The 19,114-nt window shown below is 41.9% G+C and overlaps 1 protein-coding gene across 5 annotated transcripts in view; it reads right to left on the reverse strand.

Annotated features, from left to right (window-relative positions):
- The window catches only part of DIP2B (disco interacting protein 2 homolog B), a 261,827-nt gene that overhangs the window by 128,765 nt on the left and 113,948 nt on the right, over window positions 1-19,114 (reverse strand). For all 5 annotated transcript variants that reach the window (XM_030939864.1, XM_030939863.1, XM_010385341.2 and 2 more), the window contains exon 2: window positions 2,712-2,783. In XM_030939864.1, coding sequence (XP_030795724.1) covers window positions 2,712-2,783 — 72 coding nt within the window. The remainder of the gene's footprint in view (window positions 1-2,711; window positions 2,784-19,114) is intronic.

The raw sequence follows: 19,114 nt of genomic DNA on the forward strand, positions 1-19,114 counted from the left end.
ACAGTGATACTTTTTAGTAAAAAGCAGACCAATTGTTTGTCGTTTTCATCATTGCTATTTATTTATTTATTTGTTGAGATGGAGCCTTGCTCTGTGGCCCAGGTTGGAGTGCAGTGACACGATCTTGCTTCACTGCAACCTCTGCCTCCTGTGTTCAAGCGATTCTCCTGCCTCAGCGTCCCCAGTAGCTGAGATTACAGGTGTGCAGCACCACACCCGGCTAATTCTTGTATTTTTAGTAGAGATGGGGTTTCACCATGTTGGCCAGGCTGGTCTTGAACTCTTGACCTCAGGTGATCCATCCACCTTGGCCTACCGAAGTGCTGGAATTACAGGCGTGAGCCTCCACGCCCGGCCCATCACTGTTTTTTAAGTTCTCTACAGACACTGTGTGCCTTACTGACTGCACCCAGGTAGACTGCTCTCACTGCCCTATCTTTGGTGCCATTGGATAGTATAAGGTTTGTGGAAAAGGAGGAGGGGTTGGGATCCAAAGCATAGGTAGAAGGACTGTCTTTGGCCTGGAGGGACAGATAATCTTTTTAACCAGAAGGAAGGAAGTAATCATGGAAGGGCACAGATGTGGGAGTGTGGCATCAGGAAGTTGAAGGAGATGTCATCGTATGCCTTCTATTTCCCCTGTGAGGTCACCTGCAAGGCCATCCCTACTGGGGGAGGGATATGCCATACTCCTTGGCCTACTGCAATTAAACAACTGATTCATCAAATCCATGCTCACTAAGCAAATGATTTCGTTCCCCTTATAGGCTTGCTCATGGGGCAAGAATGTGCTGACCATACAGATTTCTCATAGTAGGCCAGGCGTGATGGCTCACATCTATAACCCCAATACTCTGGGAGGCTGAGGTGGCAGTACTGCTTGAGCTCAGGAGTTCAAGATCAGCCTGGGCAATAAAGTGAGACCCCAACTCTACAAAAAATAATTAACTGGGTGTGGTGGCACACACCTGTAGTTCCAGCTACTCAGAAGGCTGAGGCAGGAGGATCACTTGAACCCAGCAGATTGAGGCTCTAGTGAACCATGATCGCACCACTGCACTTCAGCCTGGGTGACACAGCAAGACTCTGCCTAAAATAAAAATTTCTCATAGTAAATTCATAAATTGATTTTTGAACATGATTTGGTTTCTGCGTAGCCTGACTATGGATAAAATATTGTGGTCCTTTTTACAGTTATACCTCTTGCTGAGCTACTGCTTTTACACCAAAGATTTACTTGCTTTTACTCAAGTAAATCTCTGGGCCTTCAGAGGCATGGGCCAGATCCACAACAAGCAGCAACTCAGGCTAACCTCCCCAACCCCTAGGTCATGCCTTGCTCAGCAAAAGCTGGCTTTTCATTTGCTGTCGCTGGCCCAACTTCCATCTCTTCTCTCTCAATTCATTTCTACATACACCTATTCATTGAGATATCTTAAATTAGCTGTCAGTGTATTGACCTACTAGTTTCTCTATGAAGGTATTTCCAAGAACAATACAGGAAATAAAACAAGCACGTCAGTGAAATATATGGGTATACCACCATTATTTATTTATTTATTTATTTCACTGTTCATTCAACAAATATTTATAGACCATAAACCCTGTGCAAAGCTTACTATGAGAACTGCGGGAGATACAAAGTCCTCATGGTATTTATAATTCAGCAAAAAAAAAAAAAAAAGCCATTCGTTCCACAAAGAACAGGCTTGCAGAAACACGCTCTGGTTGAAGGGGGGAGAAAATCAGAAATAAACACAAAACACTCTATAGTAAAAGTGATTAAAGCAGAAATAGGCTATCAAAGGAAATCCCACAATCTGAGTAACTTTAAATATATGACGATTTTTTTTCTTTTTGAGACAGAGTCTTGCTCTGTCGCCCAAGTTGGAGTGCAGTGGCGCAATCTACAGCTTACTGCAAGCTCTGCCTCCCGGGTTCACTCCATTCTCCTGCCTGAGCCTCCCAAGTAGCTGGGACTTGTACCTGCCACCGCGCCAGGCTAATTTTTTGTATTCATAGTAGAGACAAGGTTTCACCGTGGTCTCGATCTCCTGACTTCATGATCCGCCTGCCTCGGCCTCCCAAAGTGCTGGGATTACAGGCGTTGAGCCACAGCACCCGGCCAAAAAAATATGACGATTGTTTAGAGACAGCCTTGCTTAGAGGCAAAGGTTATAGCAACCCCTTTGGAATTAAGCATGAAATTAACTCAGGACTTTCTGATACATAAACAATGTGCTAGTCTCTCTACAGAAGCAGTGGGTCTGGCTTTGAATTAATCTGTAAGTTCATTTAGGGTTCTGCCCCCTAATCCTCCAGTATTGCCATTCGATACTGGATCTGTCCTTCCTTCCTCCCTCTTGCTCTTCTTCATCACGGTTTGTGCACCATCACAAATACGATGTGGTGTTTCCATGGCTTGGAATTTTCTGCCACAGAATCATCTCAGTTATGCATCGTCTTTCACACACTACCACCCAAGTTCTGTGTAAATTATTTGATGACCTTAGGTATTTTTAAAAGTGCCTAGCACACAGCAGATGCTCAATTAAGATTCATTTCCTCCTTTCTTTCCTTCCGTTTTTTTCCTCTCCCCTGGTGAGGAAGGGAGGGAAAAACAGGAACAAAAAAATGATAGAGGTCTTGTAAGACAGCATCTTTTTGGTGTAAAAATACTGAAAAAGTTGAAACCATTTTTTATTGCCTACCTTGTGTCTGCGGGCTGTAAGGAGATAGGAGTTTGGACCTTTTCTTTTCATAGCCCTTCTGGGTGATGTCCCCTAAAATAGCAAGAAACAGAAATAGGTTATGCATTATTCTTACTCGGTGGTTTTCCACCATAAAAATAAAATTAATTACAGAGTTATAGAACTACCCCATATAGAGGCAGGGGGTTGAGGTGGGGAGATGTATGGTTCTTTGCCAAGGATTTTGCTATGTATGATTTCCCACAGGCTTGGAGCTAACTTCCTGTAGAATACTGTAGAGCTTGTCCCAAAACCAATCTTGCAAAGCAATATGCTGTATACCATGACAGAGATCCCCAAGTTTCCAGGCATCCCCAGCTTCCTTGGTATTTGAGATATCCCGAAATGGAATGCAGCAAGGCTGACAATGATTTCCCTCTGGAGTTTCACTTTATCAAATGAATACAACTGGTTTCTGAGGTATTCACTTACATTGCTATACAGAACCACACAGAAGTAAGAGAAGACAAAGTTCAGGCTCTGGATGGGATAATTAAAAGGCCTTTCTGTACCCTAACACCTGTGCTGGAACCTGGGACTAAAATTCTCACATCCTCTCCCCTTAGTTTAATGCTTTGTCTTTTTTTTTTTTTTGAGACGGAGTCTTGCTCTGTCGCCCAGGCTGGAGTGCAGTGGCCGGATCTCAGCTCACTGCAAGCTCCGCCTCCCGGGTTCACGCTATTCTCCTGCCTCAGCCTCCGGCGTAGCTGGGACTACAGGCGCCCACCACCTCGCCCGGCTAGTTTTTTTGTATTTTTTAGTAGAGACGGGGTTTCACCGTGTTAGCCAGGATGGTCTCGATCTCCTGACCTCGTGATCCACCCGTCTCGGCCTCCCAAAGTGCTGGGATTACAGGCTTGAGCCACCGCGCCCGGCATTGCTTTGTCTTATTTATTCACGTGGCTCTCTTTTCCACAAGGTTAAATTTAAAAGTATGTAAGATGTACACACAAATTAGTGCATATACCAACAAATGCAATAAGGATAAACTGATAAATACAGGAGAAAATCTGTAGTTGAAGTGGCAAGAAATGGACTAGATACTAAGGAAACGGGAATAGATGGATGAGTAGAGAGCAGGGTTAAAAGGAACAGGAAATGCAGAAAAACAAGAGGAAGTTAAGGGAGAATGAGTGATTTAAAGCTGAGGGATGAAAGATATGTCGGGAGGTGACATGACAGAGCACTGCTTTCTGAAAAAGAACATTTTAAAATAAGAGATAACTTTATTTACCGTGAAGCCTTACATAGAACCTAATATGTAAAACAGGAAAAAAAGTCAAATTGTGGCATAAAAAGTACTTTAAACATTCAAAATTTTAATATTCACTTATGAGGGGAAAAAAGCATGTTTGATGGATACAAATTTGCAATCAAGGGTGATAAATGTCAGGTGCTGTTGGCCTCAGCCTCCAATGCTGCAGTGGATGGTGGAGAGGAAGCAGGGATCACTGAAAAGGGCTAGAGCAGAACACTGCACTGCAGCAAGTTCACCATTGCTAGGAGAAGGCGTTGTCAGGAACCAAGACTAAAAACCAGAAGGAGTAGATGTTGCTCCAGTGCTACCACAGAGATCTGGGTAAGAGTAAGTAGTAACTTGAATTAAAGATAGTGGTAGAAAGGATGAACGAAGTGAATGAATTAAGAGGAAGACCACAGGATTTGCTGACTGGCTGAAAGTAGGAGCTGGGTGCAGTGGCTCATGCCTGTAATCCTAGCACTTCAGTAGGTCGAGGCGGGTAGATTAGACACGGTCAGGAGTTCAAGACCAACCTGGCCAACACAGTGAAACCCCGTCTCTACTAAAAACACAAAAAATTAGCTGGGTGTGGTGGTGCATGTCTGTAATCCCAGCTACTCAGGAGACTGAGGCAGAAGAATTGCTTGAACCCGGGAGGTGGAGGTTGCAGTGAGCCGAGATCGCGCCACTGCACTCCAGCCTGGGTGACAGAGCAAGACTGTCTCAGGAAAAAAGAAAGAAAGTAGGGTGGAGCTGGTTTCTTGTTTGAGGTGTGTGTTTGGTGAGGTCGAAGAAAGGAGTTAAGCTTAGGACAGGCCTGTGGAACACACAAGAAGAGACAGCTAATCAACAGTTGGTTTTATGGATCTAGAACTCAGGAAAGAGAGATTTGGAATCATTGGGATACAGTTGAAAAATAAAATGATACAATCCTCTTAATTTGCAAGTTTCTATCAAAATTGATTCAGCAGCTGTACTCCTAAGAATTTATTCAATGATAATATTCACACACGTGCACAAAAATCAATGAGTATCCTGTGTTCTAATGTACACAGTAAAAAAGCAAACTGGCAGTAATCTACATGCTTATATTATAGACCATCTATATCAGTGGCTTTCAACTAGGAGAGTTTTGTCCCCCAGGAGACATGTGACAATGTTGGGAAACATTTTTGTCACCATGGTAGAAGAGGTGCTACTGGCATCTAGGGGATAGAGGCGAGGGATGCTGCTAACATCCTGCAATGTACCACAACAAAGATTTATCCAGCCCAAATGCCAATAGTGCTGAGAATGAAAAACCCTAATCTACGTAATAATGTGCAAGTAATCCAAATATATTGCCACGGGAGATGTAATACATTATGTGTAAAAGGCAAGCTGCAGAACACTAGGTATAACATAATATGATTCTGTAAAAAATTAAAATTTTGTTTAAAAAAAGTAAGAGCTGTGTTTGCATATATACAGAAAATAATCTGGAAGGCTATATACTAAATTGTTTATCCTTGGGTGATTTTCACGGGGGGCGTGTGTGTGTGTGTGTGTGTGTGTGTGTGTGTGTAGATATATATATTTTGGAGGCAGGGTCTCCCTCTATCACCCAGGCCGGAGGGAGTGTAGTGGTGTGATCATAGCTCATGGCAACCTCAAATTCCTGGACTCAAGGGATCTTCACCTCAGCCTCCCAAGTGGCTGGGACTATAGCCATGTGCCACCATGCCTGGCTAGTTTTTAAATTTTTTCTCAAGACAGAATCTCGCTTTGTTGTCCGGGCTGGTCTTGAACTCCTGGGTTCAAGCAATCCTCTCGCCTTGGCCTCCCAAAGTGCTAGAATTACAGGTATGAGCCACACCTGGCCTGTTTTATATACTTTAGTAGAGTTCAATTTTTTAAAAAATAAGCCTGATTTATATAAACTCAAAAGTAGACATTTTTCTAAGAATGAATGGTCCATAGGTGTATATTTGCTAACAAGATGGTTTACGCAGTACATTCAATTTTAAGAATAATATTTTTGATAGGTCATCGGATGGGGGAAAAAAAAGAAAAGAAAAATAGCTGAGTGCGGTGGCTCACGCCTGTAATCCCAGCACTTTGGGAGGCCGAGGCAGGCAGATCACCTGAGGTCAGGAGTTCAAGACCAGCCTGGCCAACATGGTGAAACCCCATCTCTGCTAAAAATACAAAAATTAGCTGGGAGTGGTGGCACATGCCTGTAGTCTCAGCTACTTGGGAGGCTGAGACAGGAGAATCGCTTGAACCCAGGAAGCAGAGGTTACTGCAGTGAGCCGAGATCATGCCATTGTACTCCAGCCTAGGTAACAAGAGTGAAACTCTGTCTCAAAAAAAAAAAAAAAAAAAAAAGGAATAATGTATTTGCATACATGTAAAATTTTTTTCTATGTATGCACTAGAAAAATGTGCATGTTTACACACCAAAATATTAACAGTGGTTAGTTATGGCTTGCAAGATTATGAAGTGGTTTTATAGTTTCTTTTCCTTCTTTCCTTTTTGCTCTTATTTTCTAATTTTTCTACAATGAACATTATTTCAAGAAACAATAAATATTTTATAACTTCAATCATGACTACTTACTACACTATACAAATTTAATTGCAATGGTCCTTCATCTGTTTCCCTAGTGAAATACAGAAACTGTGAATTTTTGTTAAAAAAAAATTAATTAAACCTTTTCAAATTAGCCAACTCAAGACTTCGGGGAATTTCAAACAGTACATACAGCTAACAGGGGTACAGAAGCCTACCAAGGAAACCGTCATTAGAAACAGGAAACCATGTCTTTTATTGTAAAAGAAATACTAGAGCATTCTCCTGTTCCATTCCCCACTCACAAGATCCCCTACCTCTACCCCCTACCCTGGCACAAAGGCCACTTCTGATGGCTCAGAACACATCTGGCAAAGCGACAAAGTGAAAGAGGCCTTTAAAAAGCTTTCTTCAGTGCTTAAGTCTCAGTCAGGCACTGTCAGTAAATGATCGTGGGACAATCTGTTAGATTTGGCATCCTGGACGTTAATCAACTACTAACCACCTCAGGTTTTGAAAGAGGTCAATCAAGAGAGTCTAGTTCAGCCAATTAGCTCCATCAGATCCACAAACCAGCAAAGAAGTTAAGGAGACCTGGAAGAAGCTGAGTTGCAGTGAGAATGTGAGGACTACAACGCTAGGCCAACAGTAACTTTAAAATGCCCTCCCCCTTTTCTGACTACAAGACCCTGCTCAAAAGTCACCCCTCTGTGGTGTCTTCCACTACTTCCTCCTAGTGCGCCTACAAATCTGCATACATGTCTGTGATAGCACTTAGCACACCACTGGTATTTTAATTATGTGTTTACACCCCATGTCTCCCTGCTAGACTGTGCACTTGAGGGCAGGGATTGTGTCTTGTTCATCGCTGTGGCCCGCCCACAGCCTGGCACAATAGACGCTTGTTGAACGAGTGACTGAATGAATAAAATGGAGGCAGTGAGAGAACAATAAATCAAAGAGACATGTGTACTTGGGTGGAAAACTAGAAATGGGAGAAAAAGAGTTCTTTAGCAAGAGCTGAAAGGCTCAAGGAACGGAATTTAGTGGACCAGAAGTTTACTGAAACTTGACAGCTAGACCTTAAAAGTGAACAAAAAAGCAATGCTTGGACTGCCTGAAGAGAGGAACAGTATATAAATCACAAGGCACTAAAAGCTAGAGAACTCCAAGCCAGATATAGATACATCCCTTAGCTAGAGGGCAAGACCAGACAGAAAGAATTCAGTGAGAATATGTTATTTCACATTTCTGTGGTTGCCACCTATAGTCCGTGCTCTTAAATCATCCTCACCACCTGTACTTACACAGATTTTGCTGCACTACAGCAATGTTTTCCAACCTTGTCCAATTTTTAAGATTCTCCCAAGGAACTTGCAAAAATGCAAATTCCCAGACCCCTCCCATGGAGACTCTGATGCACTAAGTCTGAATTAAGATCCAGAAATCTCTACTTCTAACAAGCATCTTCCAATGAGTCCTAAAGCCAGGCAAGTTTGGAAATTGCTGCAGTGAGGAATCCTGTCCGGGGTATGCTGGATGGTTCTGCAGACTGAATGTGAGGAGGGAACTGTTTGGGAGGAGGGGGAAGAATGTTGGCTGGGCTATCCAGCCTCAAGGGAGAGCATGGAACCTCTGGAGTTCAGACACTGAGTCACACCACAGGCTTTCTTACTCAGAACAGACTTTTTGCCATCTGGCATATAGAATAAGAAGGAGAATCATAATGATGCCTATATAAAATTTGCATTAAAATGGCGTATGTCTAAGGTAAACCTGTTGTTCAAGTTTTTTTGAGAAATAAACAAATACAGGGAGGATTAGCCTTCCCCTCCCACTAGAGTAACGTCTTTTGTCTAGGTGCCTGCAGCACTTGGCAGGAGTGGAGGCAGGCACAGAGCCTTGTATGAAGACACTGACCTAAACCAACAAGAGAGTGGTTGTGGCAAGTCTGGGACCCACACGCTGTGAGACTGTCCAGCTGCATCAGAATTACCACAGTCTTCAACAGCCAGCAGCAGACATACAGAAAGACACATGTGTGAGGCTGAGTATAAAGGACATATGTTTCCAACTTCTCTCCTCACCATGAAAACAGCTTGGCACAAGTGGCCCACAAATCATCTTCAAGTTGATTGAGAGAGGGCTGTGAGAAGGTGTTCGTGAGCCTGCCAGCCACCCAAGCCTCCTAAAAGCCACAAGGTGGTAAGAACAGTCGCATAAGTAGCCAGCAGTTAGGTGTGTATTTACACCAGTGAGGTGGGTGACAGCGTGCTCAAGGGTCTGACCTAGACAGAACCACATCTGAGACAAAAGGACTCTTGACAAGTTTTATTTCTTGATAAATCTGTTTCTTTCTTTTTCTAAGACAGGCTCTCACTGTCACCCAGGCTGGAGTGCAGTGGCACGATCATGGCTCACTTGTGGGCTCAAGTGACCCTCCTGCCTCAGCCTCCTAAGTGGCTGGGACCAGATGGGCGTGCTATCACAACCAGCTAATTTTTAAAAAGTTTTTTTTTTATAGAGACAAGGGTCTCACTATTGCCCAGGCTGGTCTCAAACTCCTGGGCTCAAGCAATCCTCCTGCCTTGGCTTCCCAAAGTGTTGGGATTACAGGTGTGAGCCAATGCACTCAGCAGAGCCTCAGTTTCTACATTTGTTAAATGGGGAAGAGTCTCTCCCTTGCAAAGTTTTCACTGTGATTTAAAATATAGGGTCTGGACTACAGAAAATAACAACAAACATTGACTAAAAGCCTACCCTACTGGCCAAGTGGGGGTAGGGGTAGACAATTATGTCACAGAGAAGAGGCAGAGGCAAACAAACATGACTAACACTCCATAATTAAGCGCCATGGGAGACATGCACACAAATGCAGCACCTTCTGGAACCCAGAAGGAAGCACTGCAATCTTGGCCTGAGTAGGGAAAGAAATGCTTTACAGAGCAGACATTTGGTTTGGGTCTGGCTTTTCATTCTCTTATCAGAAAGGTGATATAAATTCCTAATGATACAGTCACTTAGTCGTTTGCTAGTTTTACTCTGCTGCTGACTGGCTCTGTATAGGCAGAGCCATGTTCGGTAGTTGTTCAAGATTCCTATCTCCCAGAGAAATGGGGCAATGCTAAGTAACTTTCATTTATGACCTTGTGCAGTACCTTGAGCAATTAGGGGCTAAATAAACACAACATCTGAAAAATTCTGGAGGGTCATCAAGTCATATGATAACTTTTTCTGTTGGGAACAATCTTAATGGACAGACAGCAAGGGTTACAGCTGCAGCCATAAACTTCCTGCCCCAGTGGAAATAAAAGAGCACGTGCCATGCAACCCTGCTTCAAAGTCACAGCTATGCAATCGGGGTGATGATGGAGGGTGGGGGGGACTTTGGGAAGGAAAGAAAAGCATTTTTGAGCACTGAATGGATGCTATGCAAGTCACTAAGCAAAGACAAATAAAATAGTATCTTCGCCTTCAAGGAGTTCCCAGTCTAAACAAATACTACAATAAAAGTGCAAGTGCTACACTCAAGATTATGTGCAAAGTCCCATGGGAGCAAGGACAGAATGGTAACGAAAATTATAATACTCGATAAGAACATATAAGTAAAATAACACTTATCAAGGGCCTCCTATGTATCAGTCTCTGTTCCAAGAGCCTCACAACAGCCCTATCAGGTGATATTATCATCATTTTTCTCATTTTATACGTGAGGACAGTGAGGCACAGAAGTTTAAGCAATTTGCCTACAGTCACACCTAGTAAGTGCCATGATCAGGATCTGAAACCAGGCAGAATTGGCTCCAGAGCCCCTGCTCTTAAACACTACCATATATTCATTTTTAGAGAGACGCTCCAAATTCTACTTCAGAAAGATTGAGAAGACATCACAAAAGTTGCTCTTGGGTTAGGTCTTGAAGGATGCCCGTCAGGAGAGATAGACACTGAGGGTGAAGGCACAGTTTATCAAACCCAGAGTTTGGAAAAGAGTGGCATGCTTGGAACAACAGATATAGAAGCTGTAATTTCAATCACTGATGAACAGAGATGGACCTACTGCTGCTCCTGCAGCCTAAGCTGAGGCAGGACTTGGCCGTTTGTGCCTCACCACGAAATCCTCAGACACTTGACATTGAGGGTTGATAGTCGCCTCATGGGCCCATCAATTTACTTCACTCTTCAAAAAATGGCACTATATAACACCACCACCAATCTAACTTTTCGAAACATTTTTTTAAATTTTTTTTAATTTTTTATTCTTTAACTTTTCAAAACATTCTGACATCAATTCATTTGATTTGGCTGAAAACCTTCTTCAATAAACGGAAAAGGCATTACCTTCATGAGAACAAGAAACTGAGATGTGAAAATATACATGTCCTGCCTAAGCTAGACTAGAATCTCTGCCTTTTTCTTACTGCTCTTTATCCATTGCTATTTGTAGGTGGCCCCTAAATCAGATGCAATTTTAAAAAATAAAACCTGTTGTCCATAAATAAACAACATAAGCAATTATTATGAATCACTTCAAAATATAGATGACGTTCCAAAATGTATTAACAATTCTTCTGCTCCTCAACAGGACCCTGGCTGAACTGTCTCTTTTAATCTCTTTCATCTTTTATTTTTTTATTTTTTTGAAACGGAATCTCTCTCTGTTGCCCAGGCTGGAGTGCAGTGGTGCAGTCTTGGATCACTGCAACCTCCACCTCTGGGGTTCAAGAGTTTTCTTGCCTCAGCTCCCCAAGTAGATGGGACTACAGGCAAGTGTCACCACTCCCAGCTAATTTTTGTCTTTTTAGTAAAGACAGGGTTTCATCATGTTGGCCAGGCTGGTCTCCAACTCCTGACCTCAAGTGATCCACCTGCCTTGGCCTCCCAAAGTGCTAAGAATACAGGCATGAGCCACTGCACCCGACTCCTTTCATCTTTTAAACCAGACAGCCAACTACGGAAACTGTGTCCAATTGGTGTTTTAAAAATAGCAAAAAAATCATTATACGTCATTACTAAATATTCATTTACATAGAATATGGCCGTTCTGTTTTGTTAAGGAGTAATTAGGAGAGAAATAAATGAGAGACTAAAATAAAACTTATAAACAGTCAACATCTTCAAATCTATACCTGAATCTAATCATCCTATTCTATCCTTTATATGTAAATTTTAGACCAGGAAGGTGGTTCGTGTTGGCTATGGCTGGAGATAGGGAACAGGACTAGGGTTACCATTACTCATACAAGAGGGGTACAAGTAGACGAATAAAGAGAAAGAGATAAAAATATAGCTGAGAATGTGAATGAGGGCAACCTTAAAGCAAAGCTGAAAAAGGCAGAGGATGTGAATACTATCCAGGACATGCTGGCTAGAAGATAAAAATTTCATTATTATATTTTATCATGTTCTCCTCACAATGATAATTCCATCCAATACAATATACATAGCAGCCGCCCATCTTCAAATATCCTCTTTCCAGAGGTGATCTAGAAAGGCTCACAAACATACGAAATGAAGCTCACAGTCATACAAAACAAGGACCTTAACCCTTAAACCAGCTCCTGGCCTCCGTCTTCCCCTATTTTTCTTGCTGTATCTTATTGAAAGTGTCCAATGGGATTCCAAAGAATTTGCAACCTTGAATTATTTTAAAACCTCTCTGGAGTTTCCTTCTACACAGAGGTAGAATTAATCTTATGATGAAAACAGTAAAAAGATATAACATTTTCATAGTTTAGCCAGAAATAAAGCTCTGTTAAACTACTTCAATCTGTTGAAAGAAGATGAAAATTTTTATTTTATCTAATTTTTTTTGGAATAAAATCAGTGGTTCTCAAAAGTCTTCAATAGGCAGTCTGTAAAAGCTATAGTTTTAACTCAACCTTGCTAATCTTACACACGATTTTTCAAGGAAATTTACTTCAGGACATTCAAATTTCCATTCTCATTAGATATCCTCTCACCTCATTTAGGACAATGACTAGACATTTTCCATGTCAAGAACTAGAGAATAAGCACAGACTGCTTTCTCCTCAAACACAAACTATAGAATTGCTTTGGCTGCACAGCCCTGTTTTCTAGGTCAAACATATGTGACTTCTTACAAATGGTATTTCACCTAAGGCACCAAGCAAGTTCAAACAAAAAGCAACAAAGTAAAACACTTAAAACACTGAGAAACCGATCTGTAAGTCTCATCATCAGGTGCTGGTTAAATTAATCCATCTAATGCAAAAGGTATGTTTATTTGTCCACTTAGAAAAACCATGCCTGCAAATAAGTTTGCTATACATAATGACCTGAAGGTTTCAAAAGGACAGGTGGAATCCAGGGGATGGTTCAGTCCATAGAAAAAGCACGGGTTCTCGCATGAAACAGATCAGGGTTTGAATGCTGAGTCTGCTGTTTACTTACTTCTTGACAAGTTACTTAACAACTCTGTGCCTTAGTTTCCTAATAGGTAAAACTGGAATAACTTCTACCTTGAGTGTTTATGATGAGTCTTCAATGAGAGAATGAATGCAAAAGTCCCTGGCACACAGCACATACTCAACTTGTTTTAGTTGACAACTCCCCAGCCCCAACCCCACCCTTAAGTCCTAAGAATAACTACCTTTAAAAGGATTACCTAGAAAATTCTGGGTTGGTAAATTCTCTCTTAAAAAAATAAGACAGAATGCATCAAGTATCACTTAAGTTGCTCCACGGTGCTAGACTCAGATCATGGTACTAGACTCAGCACTAAGAGCCAACAAAGTTAGTGCCTTTGGATGTTAAGGGCCTAAAAGAAGGAAAACTGATGTCTCAAAGAGGAGTATACAAATATCTAAACCAGAAATGAGCAGAGATCAGTTAAAATGCATATATGTAAATGTATGTAAATAAACCATACCATTATGCACAAAACAGTGCTACGTGCATCTAATTACAAATGTTGCCAAACTTTCAGAAAAAAAAAATGGCGAGGGGAAGAAAAGTAATTTCATTATGGCTTCTTCTTTCCCCCTTTATCTTGGTAATTTTTCTCTGAAGATTAGAAAACCGTTTCTAGCGTTAACAGCTAGTTATTTTCCAACTATTCTGCTTTTATTCTTGCACCAATTGGAGCAATTTTTTTAAAACTAGGCAATAAGTAATACCAATCACTGAATCTGAATTAAATGGTGCATGTGCCAGGCAATCTTTATCAATAGTCTAGATAAAATTAACAGTGATCAAAATCTAAGTATGTCCTTTCGCAGGCACAAAAAAAGTGAAAACTTTTAAGGAGATGAAGAATTTTGTTGGTAGCCAATTCATACTGCTCTGGAAACCAAAGATGTATAGGGAAAAACACAAGTAAGGAGAGTACTGCCACTGCCACAGCATGGGGATCGCAAAAGCAGGTTGCCTAGGCCAGAGTGGAAGAGGGTTTTTCCAATGAGGCAATAAACATCACCATTCTGTGTTTGGCGTAAGTTTATAAATTTGTGTTCAAGTCCCAGTGTCCAAAGACTTAGGTTTTCCTCCCCATTTTGTTACAAACTATTTATCTGATACTGAGCAAGCCACTATATGTCTCTGGTCCTCAGTCTCTTCATCTGTAGGAATAAGGATCTCATGGGCTCTAAGGCTGCTTTAGCTCAATGTTGGATGAATGCCATTTGTCTGGCACTGTTACATATGGCAAGTCAAAAACAAGGGAGGATATCCAGCAGGCAACAGGAGAGAGAAACTCTAGAATGGATATATAGATTTTAGAACCATCAAGCGTAGGAGGTGGTAGCTGAAGCCTTGGGTGTGAATGATATCACCCAGAAGGAATGCAGCATGAGAGAAGAAGGCAGCCAGAAAAGGAATCCTGGGGTAAACTAACATTTAAAGAACAGGCAGAGGAAATGGAGACTATGCTGACACACAGTGGGGAGACCAGGAGGGAATGAGGAAAATGGAGGCAGAGAGAAGATGAGTGTACACTGTCACAAATATAAAATAAGGATCAAAAAATAACTACGGGATTTGGCAGGTAGATCATCAGCGGCCCAGTTAAGAACAGTTTTAAAGGAACAGTGAAGGAAGAAAACAGATTATTTAGGACACTGAAGAATGAGTAAGAGGTGAAACGACAGCAATAGATTTCCTTCTTTCAATGTTTTGTTAAAAAGGGAATGAGATATGGGGTAGTATTACAGAAGGCTAGAGTCAAAGCAGGTGAGTTTTCTTTTTCTTAAAGATGGACAAATATGTAAGTTACAAAGAAAGCTATTAGAAAGATACTGATTCCACCAACAAACACTAAGAACTTCCTACGTACAAGGCACCACTTTAGTGGGACATGGGTCCAACATTTATAGGCATAGTGATGAAGTTTATAGTTTCTCCCAGCATGGAGAAACATCCGAGAAGAATTCCATAATTAATGATTTAATTACAAGTTTGATAAGGGTTAGTGTTGTCAGTGGTTAGGGCCAGGGCTTCTGAACCTGTGCTAGGAATGTGGTATCTGCGCTGATGCTTTATGGGTGTGGAAATGTTAATACTCAGTCCCTTGGGGCAGTTTAGCCAAGCTTCAGGAAACTGAAAGTCTTGAGCCAGTCACCTCAAACAGGCAGTCTTTTTATCCCACTGTATTGAACAAATATTATCATTTTCTGTGTTTATCAGGATGTATCAAAGGTTTAAAGCACTGCAGGACTTTAGAGATACCTTTTCTCTAAGAAAAAGGGTAAGGATGGGTAGGCAGGTATAGGTGTTGGAGCACTGGGAGTGAGGACAGAAGATGACAGGGCTCTGGCTTAAATTTCTAAATTTCTTTCTGCACAGGAGTCAGAGTAAAGGTTTTCTTGTCTATTTTCCCCTCTACATTCATTCACTGCTTAGTTCATTCTGGGTACCATTCATCTAAGCATCCACATACATTAATCCATGTAGTCCTCAAAACAATCCGATGGAGAGTATTAAGAGTCTCAGTTTCCAGGTGGGAAAGTGAGACACAGGGAAATTAACTGACCTGCACAAGGACACAACACTGTGAGAGCCAGCTTCAAAGCAGATGGTCTGGCTCCAGCATCCAAACTCTTACCTACCTCTCAGTGCTGCCTCTCTAAGGTCTTTGCTGACAGCAATGAAGAGGTGGAAGAGAGGGTTTGGGTAAAGATATTCAGAGTAGCCACCACAGGAACGGGAGGCACATGCTCTGAAGTTAATATAGATTGTAGCTCCAACTCCACCAGTTATAGACCAGTTATGAGACTGAAAAACTTAACTTCCCTAAGCCTCAATTTCTTCAACTGTAAAACAAAGATAACAGAACCTACACATTATTATAAAGATTAAAAGAGATAATATATGCAAAGTTCTTAGCTCCTAGCATAGAGTAAGCACTCAATGACATTTGCTACTCTAATGGCAGAGGAAGTTAACTAAAGAAATTTACACTGTACCAGGCAGTGCTGAGAGTCAAGGGAGGCTGGAGAACATTATTGTTTTTAGTTATGTTCCACAGTTTAGTGACTGTCTCCAGCAGTGCCTGGGAGAAGGCTGATGGTTTGAATAACGTACAGCTGGGGTGTAACAGGAAAACAGGATGGAAGGAAGCAATGATCCAGGCTAGCAAATATTTATTAATCAGTAATCAACCAATCAGCAATAAATACTGTTGCATAAATAATCTGCAGTATATCAGCCTAATAACTTTTCAAAGTTACTATGGGAAAGGCTGGCTGTGGAGGCTCATGCCTGTAATCTCAAGACTTTGGTGGGCTGAGGCAGGAAGATCACTTGAGGCCAGGAGTTCAAGAAAACCCTGGTCAAGGCCGGGCGCGGTGGCTCAAGCCTGTAATCCCAGCACTTTGGGAGGCCGAGATGGGCGGATCACGAGGTCAGGAGATCAAGACCATCCTGGCTAATACGGTGAAACCCTGTCTCTACTAAAAAATAAAAAAAACTAGCCGGGCGACGAGGCGGGCGCCTGTAGTCCCAGCTACTTGGGAGGCTGAGACAGGAGAATGGCGTAAACCCGGGAGGCGGAGCTTGCAGTGAGCTGAGATCCGGCCACTGCACTCCAGCCTGGGTGGCAGAGCAAGACTCCATCTCAAAAAAAAAAAAAAAAAAAAGAAAACCCTGGTCAAAGTGGTGAAACCCCATCTCTAATAAAAACACAAAAATTAGCCGGGCGTGGTGGTACACACCTGTAATCTCAGCTACTCGGGAGGCTGAGGCAGGAGAATCACTTGAGCCCAGGAGACAGAGATTGCAGTAAGCCAACATGGCACCACTGCACTCCAGCCTGGGGGGACAGAGCGAGACTGTCCCCCCTACAAAAAAAAAAAAGTTATTATGAAAAATATACTCAGAATTCATCTTGGGATGGCAGAAGATGTCACCCTCAAGAAGAAATAACAGGATTCCAAAAGGAAAGAATGCTGAAAGAAATCACGAAAGGGCCCTCAGGAGGGTGTACAGGTTCCTCCTAGGCTAATTCTCCTTGCCTATTTCCCTATCTGCTTTTCTTTTTGAGACAGGGTCTCACCCTGTGGCCCAGGCTGGAGTGCAGTCGTGCAATCACAGCTCACTGCAGCCTTGACCCATTCCCATCTCAGCCTCCCGAGGAGCTGGGACTACAGGTACATGCCACAATGCGCTGCTAATTTTTTGTAGTGACGGGGTGCCACCCACCTCAGCCTCCCAAAGTGCTGAGATCACACATGTGAGCCACCTCCCCTGGCCAAGATATCTGCTTTTCTTTTCTTTTTTTTTTTAAGAGGCGGGGTCTTGGGTTCAAGCAATTTTCCTGCCTTGGCTTCCTAAAGTCCTGGGATTATAGGCAAGAGCCACCACACCTGGCCTGTATCTGCTTTTCTTTTCTTACTTTGTACCTAGACATAAAGACAAAAGCAATGACAAGTGACCAAGAATACATAAGACTGTAAAGAAAATGCTAAAACTGAAGTTTTCTTGGGCGTTTCTTCCTAAAAGTCCAAGGAAGGGGCAGAAACTAAATAAATTATTGCTGGTCCAGGGAATGGCTTTGGAGGACATGGTGGTGGTGGAAGTTCAGGGGTGAAAGAGCAACTGAAGGGATCTAGTACTGGGGGTAGGTGAAAAGAAGAGAATAAAACCACTGGAGGCAGTGGTGGGGAGGGAAAGGGAGCTCCCAAAACCCACTGGGTCCACTCTGGATCATACAGTCAACAAAGACAGCCAGCTGCTGCTTCTGGTTCCTCTTTTCCTGGTAAAATTTTAAGTAACTAGCTGGTGGTCACTATTTTTAAAGATTAAATAAAAACAACCCACGCCCCTCAATGCAGCCTCAGCAAAAGAATAAACGTTAAATGTTAATAACACTCTTAGGAATAGAGGCTCAAGGAAGGGTGGAGAAGCAACCAAAAAGAATAAAAATGATCTTGCAGCTATAAATTTGTAACAGAAAGCTGTCCAGGGCATTTCGGTAGTACAAGAGCTGATATCCTTTAGCAGGCAAGAAAGCACTTAAAATAGAGTGAAACAAAGAACTATGATGAACTGCTTAAGGATTCTTATAAATGATTTGCAATTTTATAAACACCTATCCACCAAAGTTTAGGAGATAAAACTTTTGGCCTGGCTGATATACAATACTTTCTCTCTTTAATCTGCGTGCCTATTGTCCCCCTAAAGATTGTCCCCCTAAAATTTACGTTGGCCAAGCGTGGTGGCTCACGCCCATAATCCCAGCACTTTAGGAGGCCAAGGAGGATGGATCACAAGGTCAGAAGTTCAAGATCAGCCTGGCCAAGATGGTGGAACCCATCTCTACTAAAAATACAAAAAAATTAGCCGGGGGTGGTGGCAGGTGCCTATAATCCCAGCTACTCAGGAGGCTGAGGCAGAGAATTGCTTGACCCTGGGAGGCGGAGGTTGCAGGGAGCCGAGATCACGCCACTGCACTCCAGCCTAGGTGACAGAGCAAGACTCCCATCTCAAAAAAAAAAAAAGATATTTACATCTCCAGTATCACTAAAGAAAATTTTACTTTCCTGCAGTTTCACTTGGGGGGGGGGGGGGGTGAAACAACACATTCCTTATCCTAAAATAGCAAAGACAACAATGCAAGGAATAATACTTCAGAGTTCTAGCAGATATTTCCTGTATTTCACTCATTGTACTAATCACAATCAAAACTAGCAATTAAAAGGAAAAAAACACTACTCCTAGTAACAAAAAAACTCTACCCACCATTCTTTGCCTGCCGTCACTCCCCAAACAAATACCACCACACATCTGAATATTATGAAAAAAATAACATACTTCCAACGCTATCAACACATGGAAGTGTGATATTAGGCAGTCTAACCATTCCTTACGGTGACAGTGATAGTAGTAATTTAAAAAATCATTATTCTAGAATAAAAACTAGAAATAATCGAATGTTGGGTTTGGTCATTTACATTTAGGTGTTATAGCTATATCTATAGAATTCTTAAAAACTTTATTAAAATTCCTGCATTAAAAATACTTTGGCATTGTGAATTTGGAATATGATTTACTTATTTCCTTTATTATTTATAACAAATTTTCTTGTAATGCAGTTTTTTCAGAATAAAGCTTTTGTTCAGT

Source organism: Rhinopithecus roxellana, chromosome 10, assembly GCF_007565055.1.
Source record: "Rhinopithecus roxellana isolate Shanxi Qingling chromosome 10, ASM756505v1, whole genome shotgun sequence".
Taxonomy (NCBI): Eukaryota; Metazoa; Chordata; class Mammalia; order Primates; family Cercopithecidae; genus Rhinopithecus; species Rhinopithecus roxellana.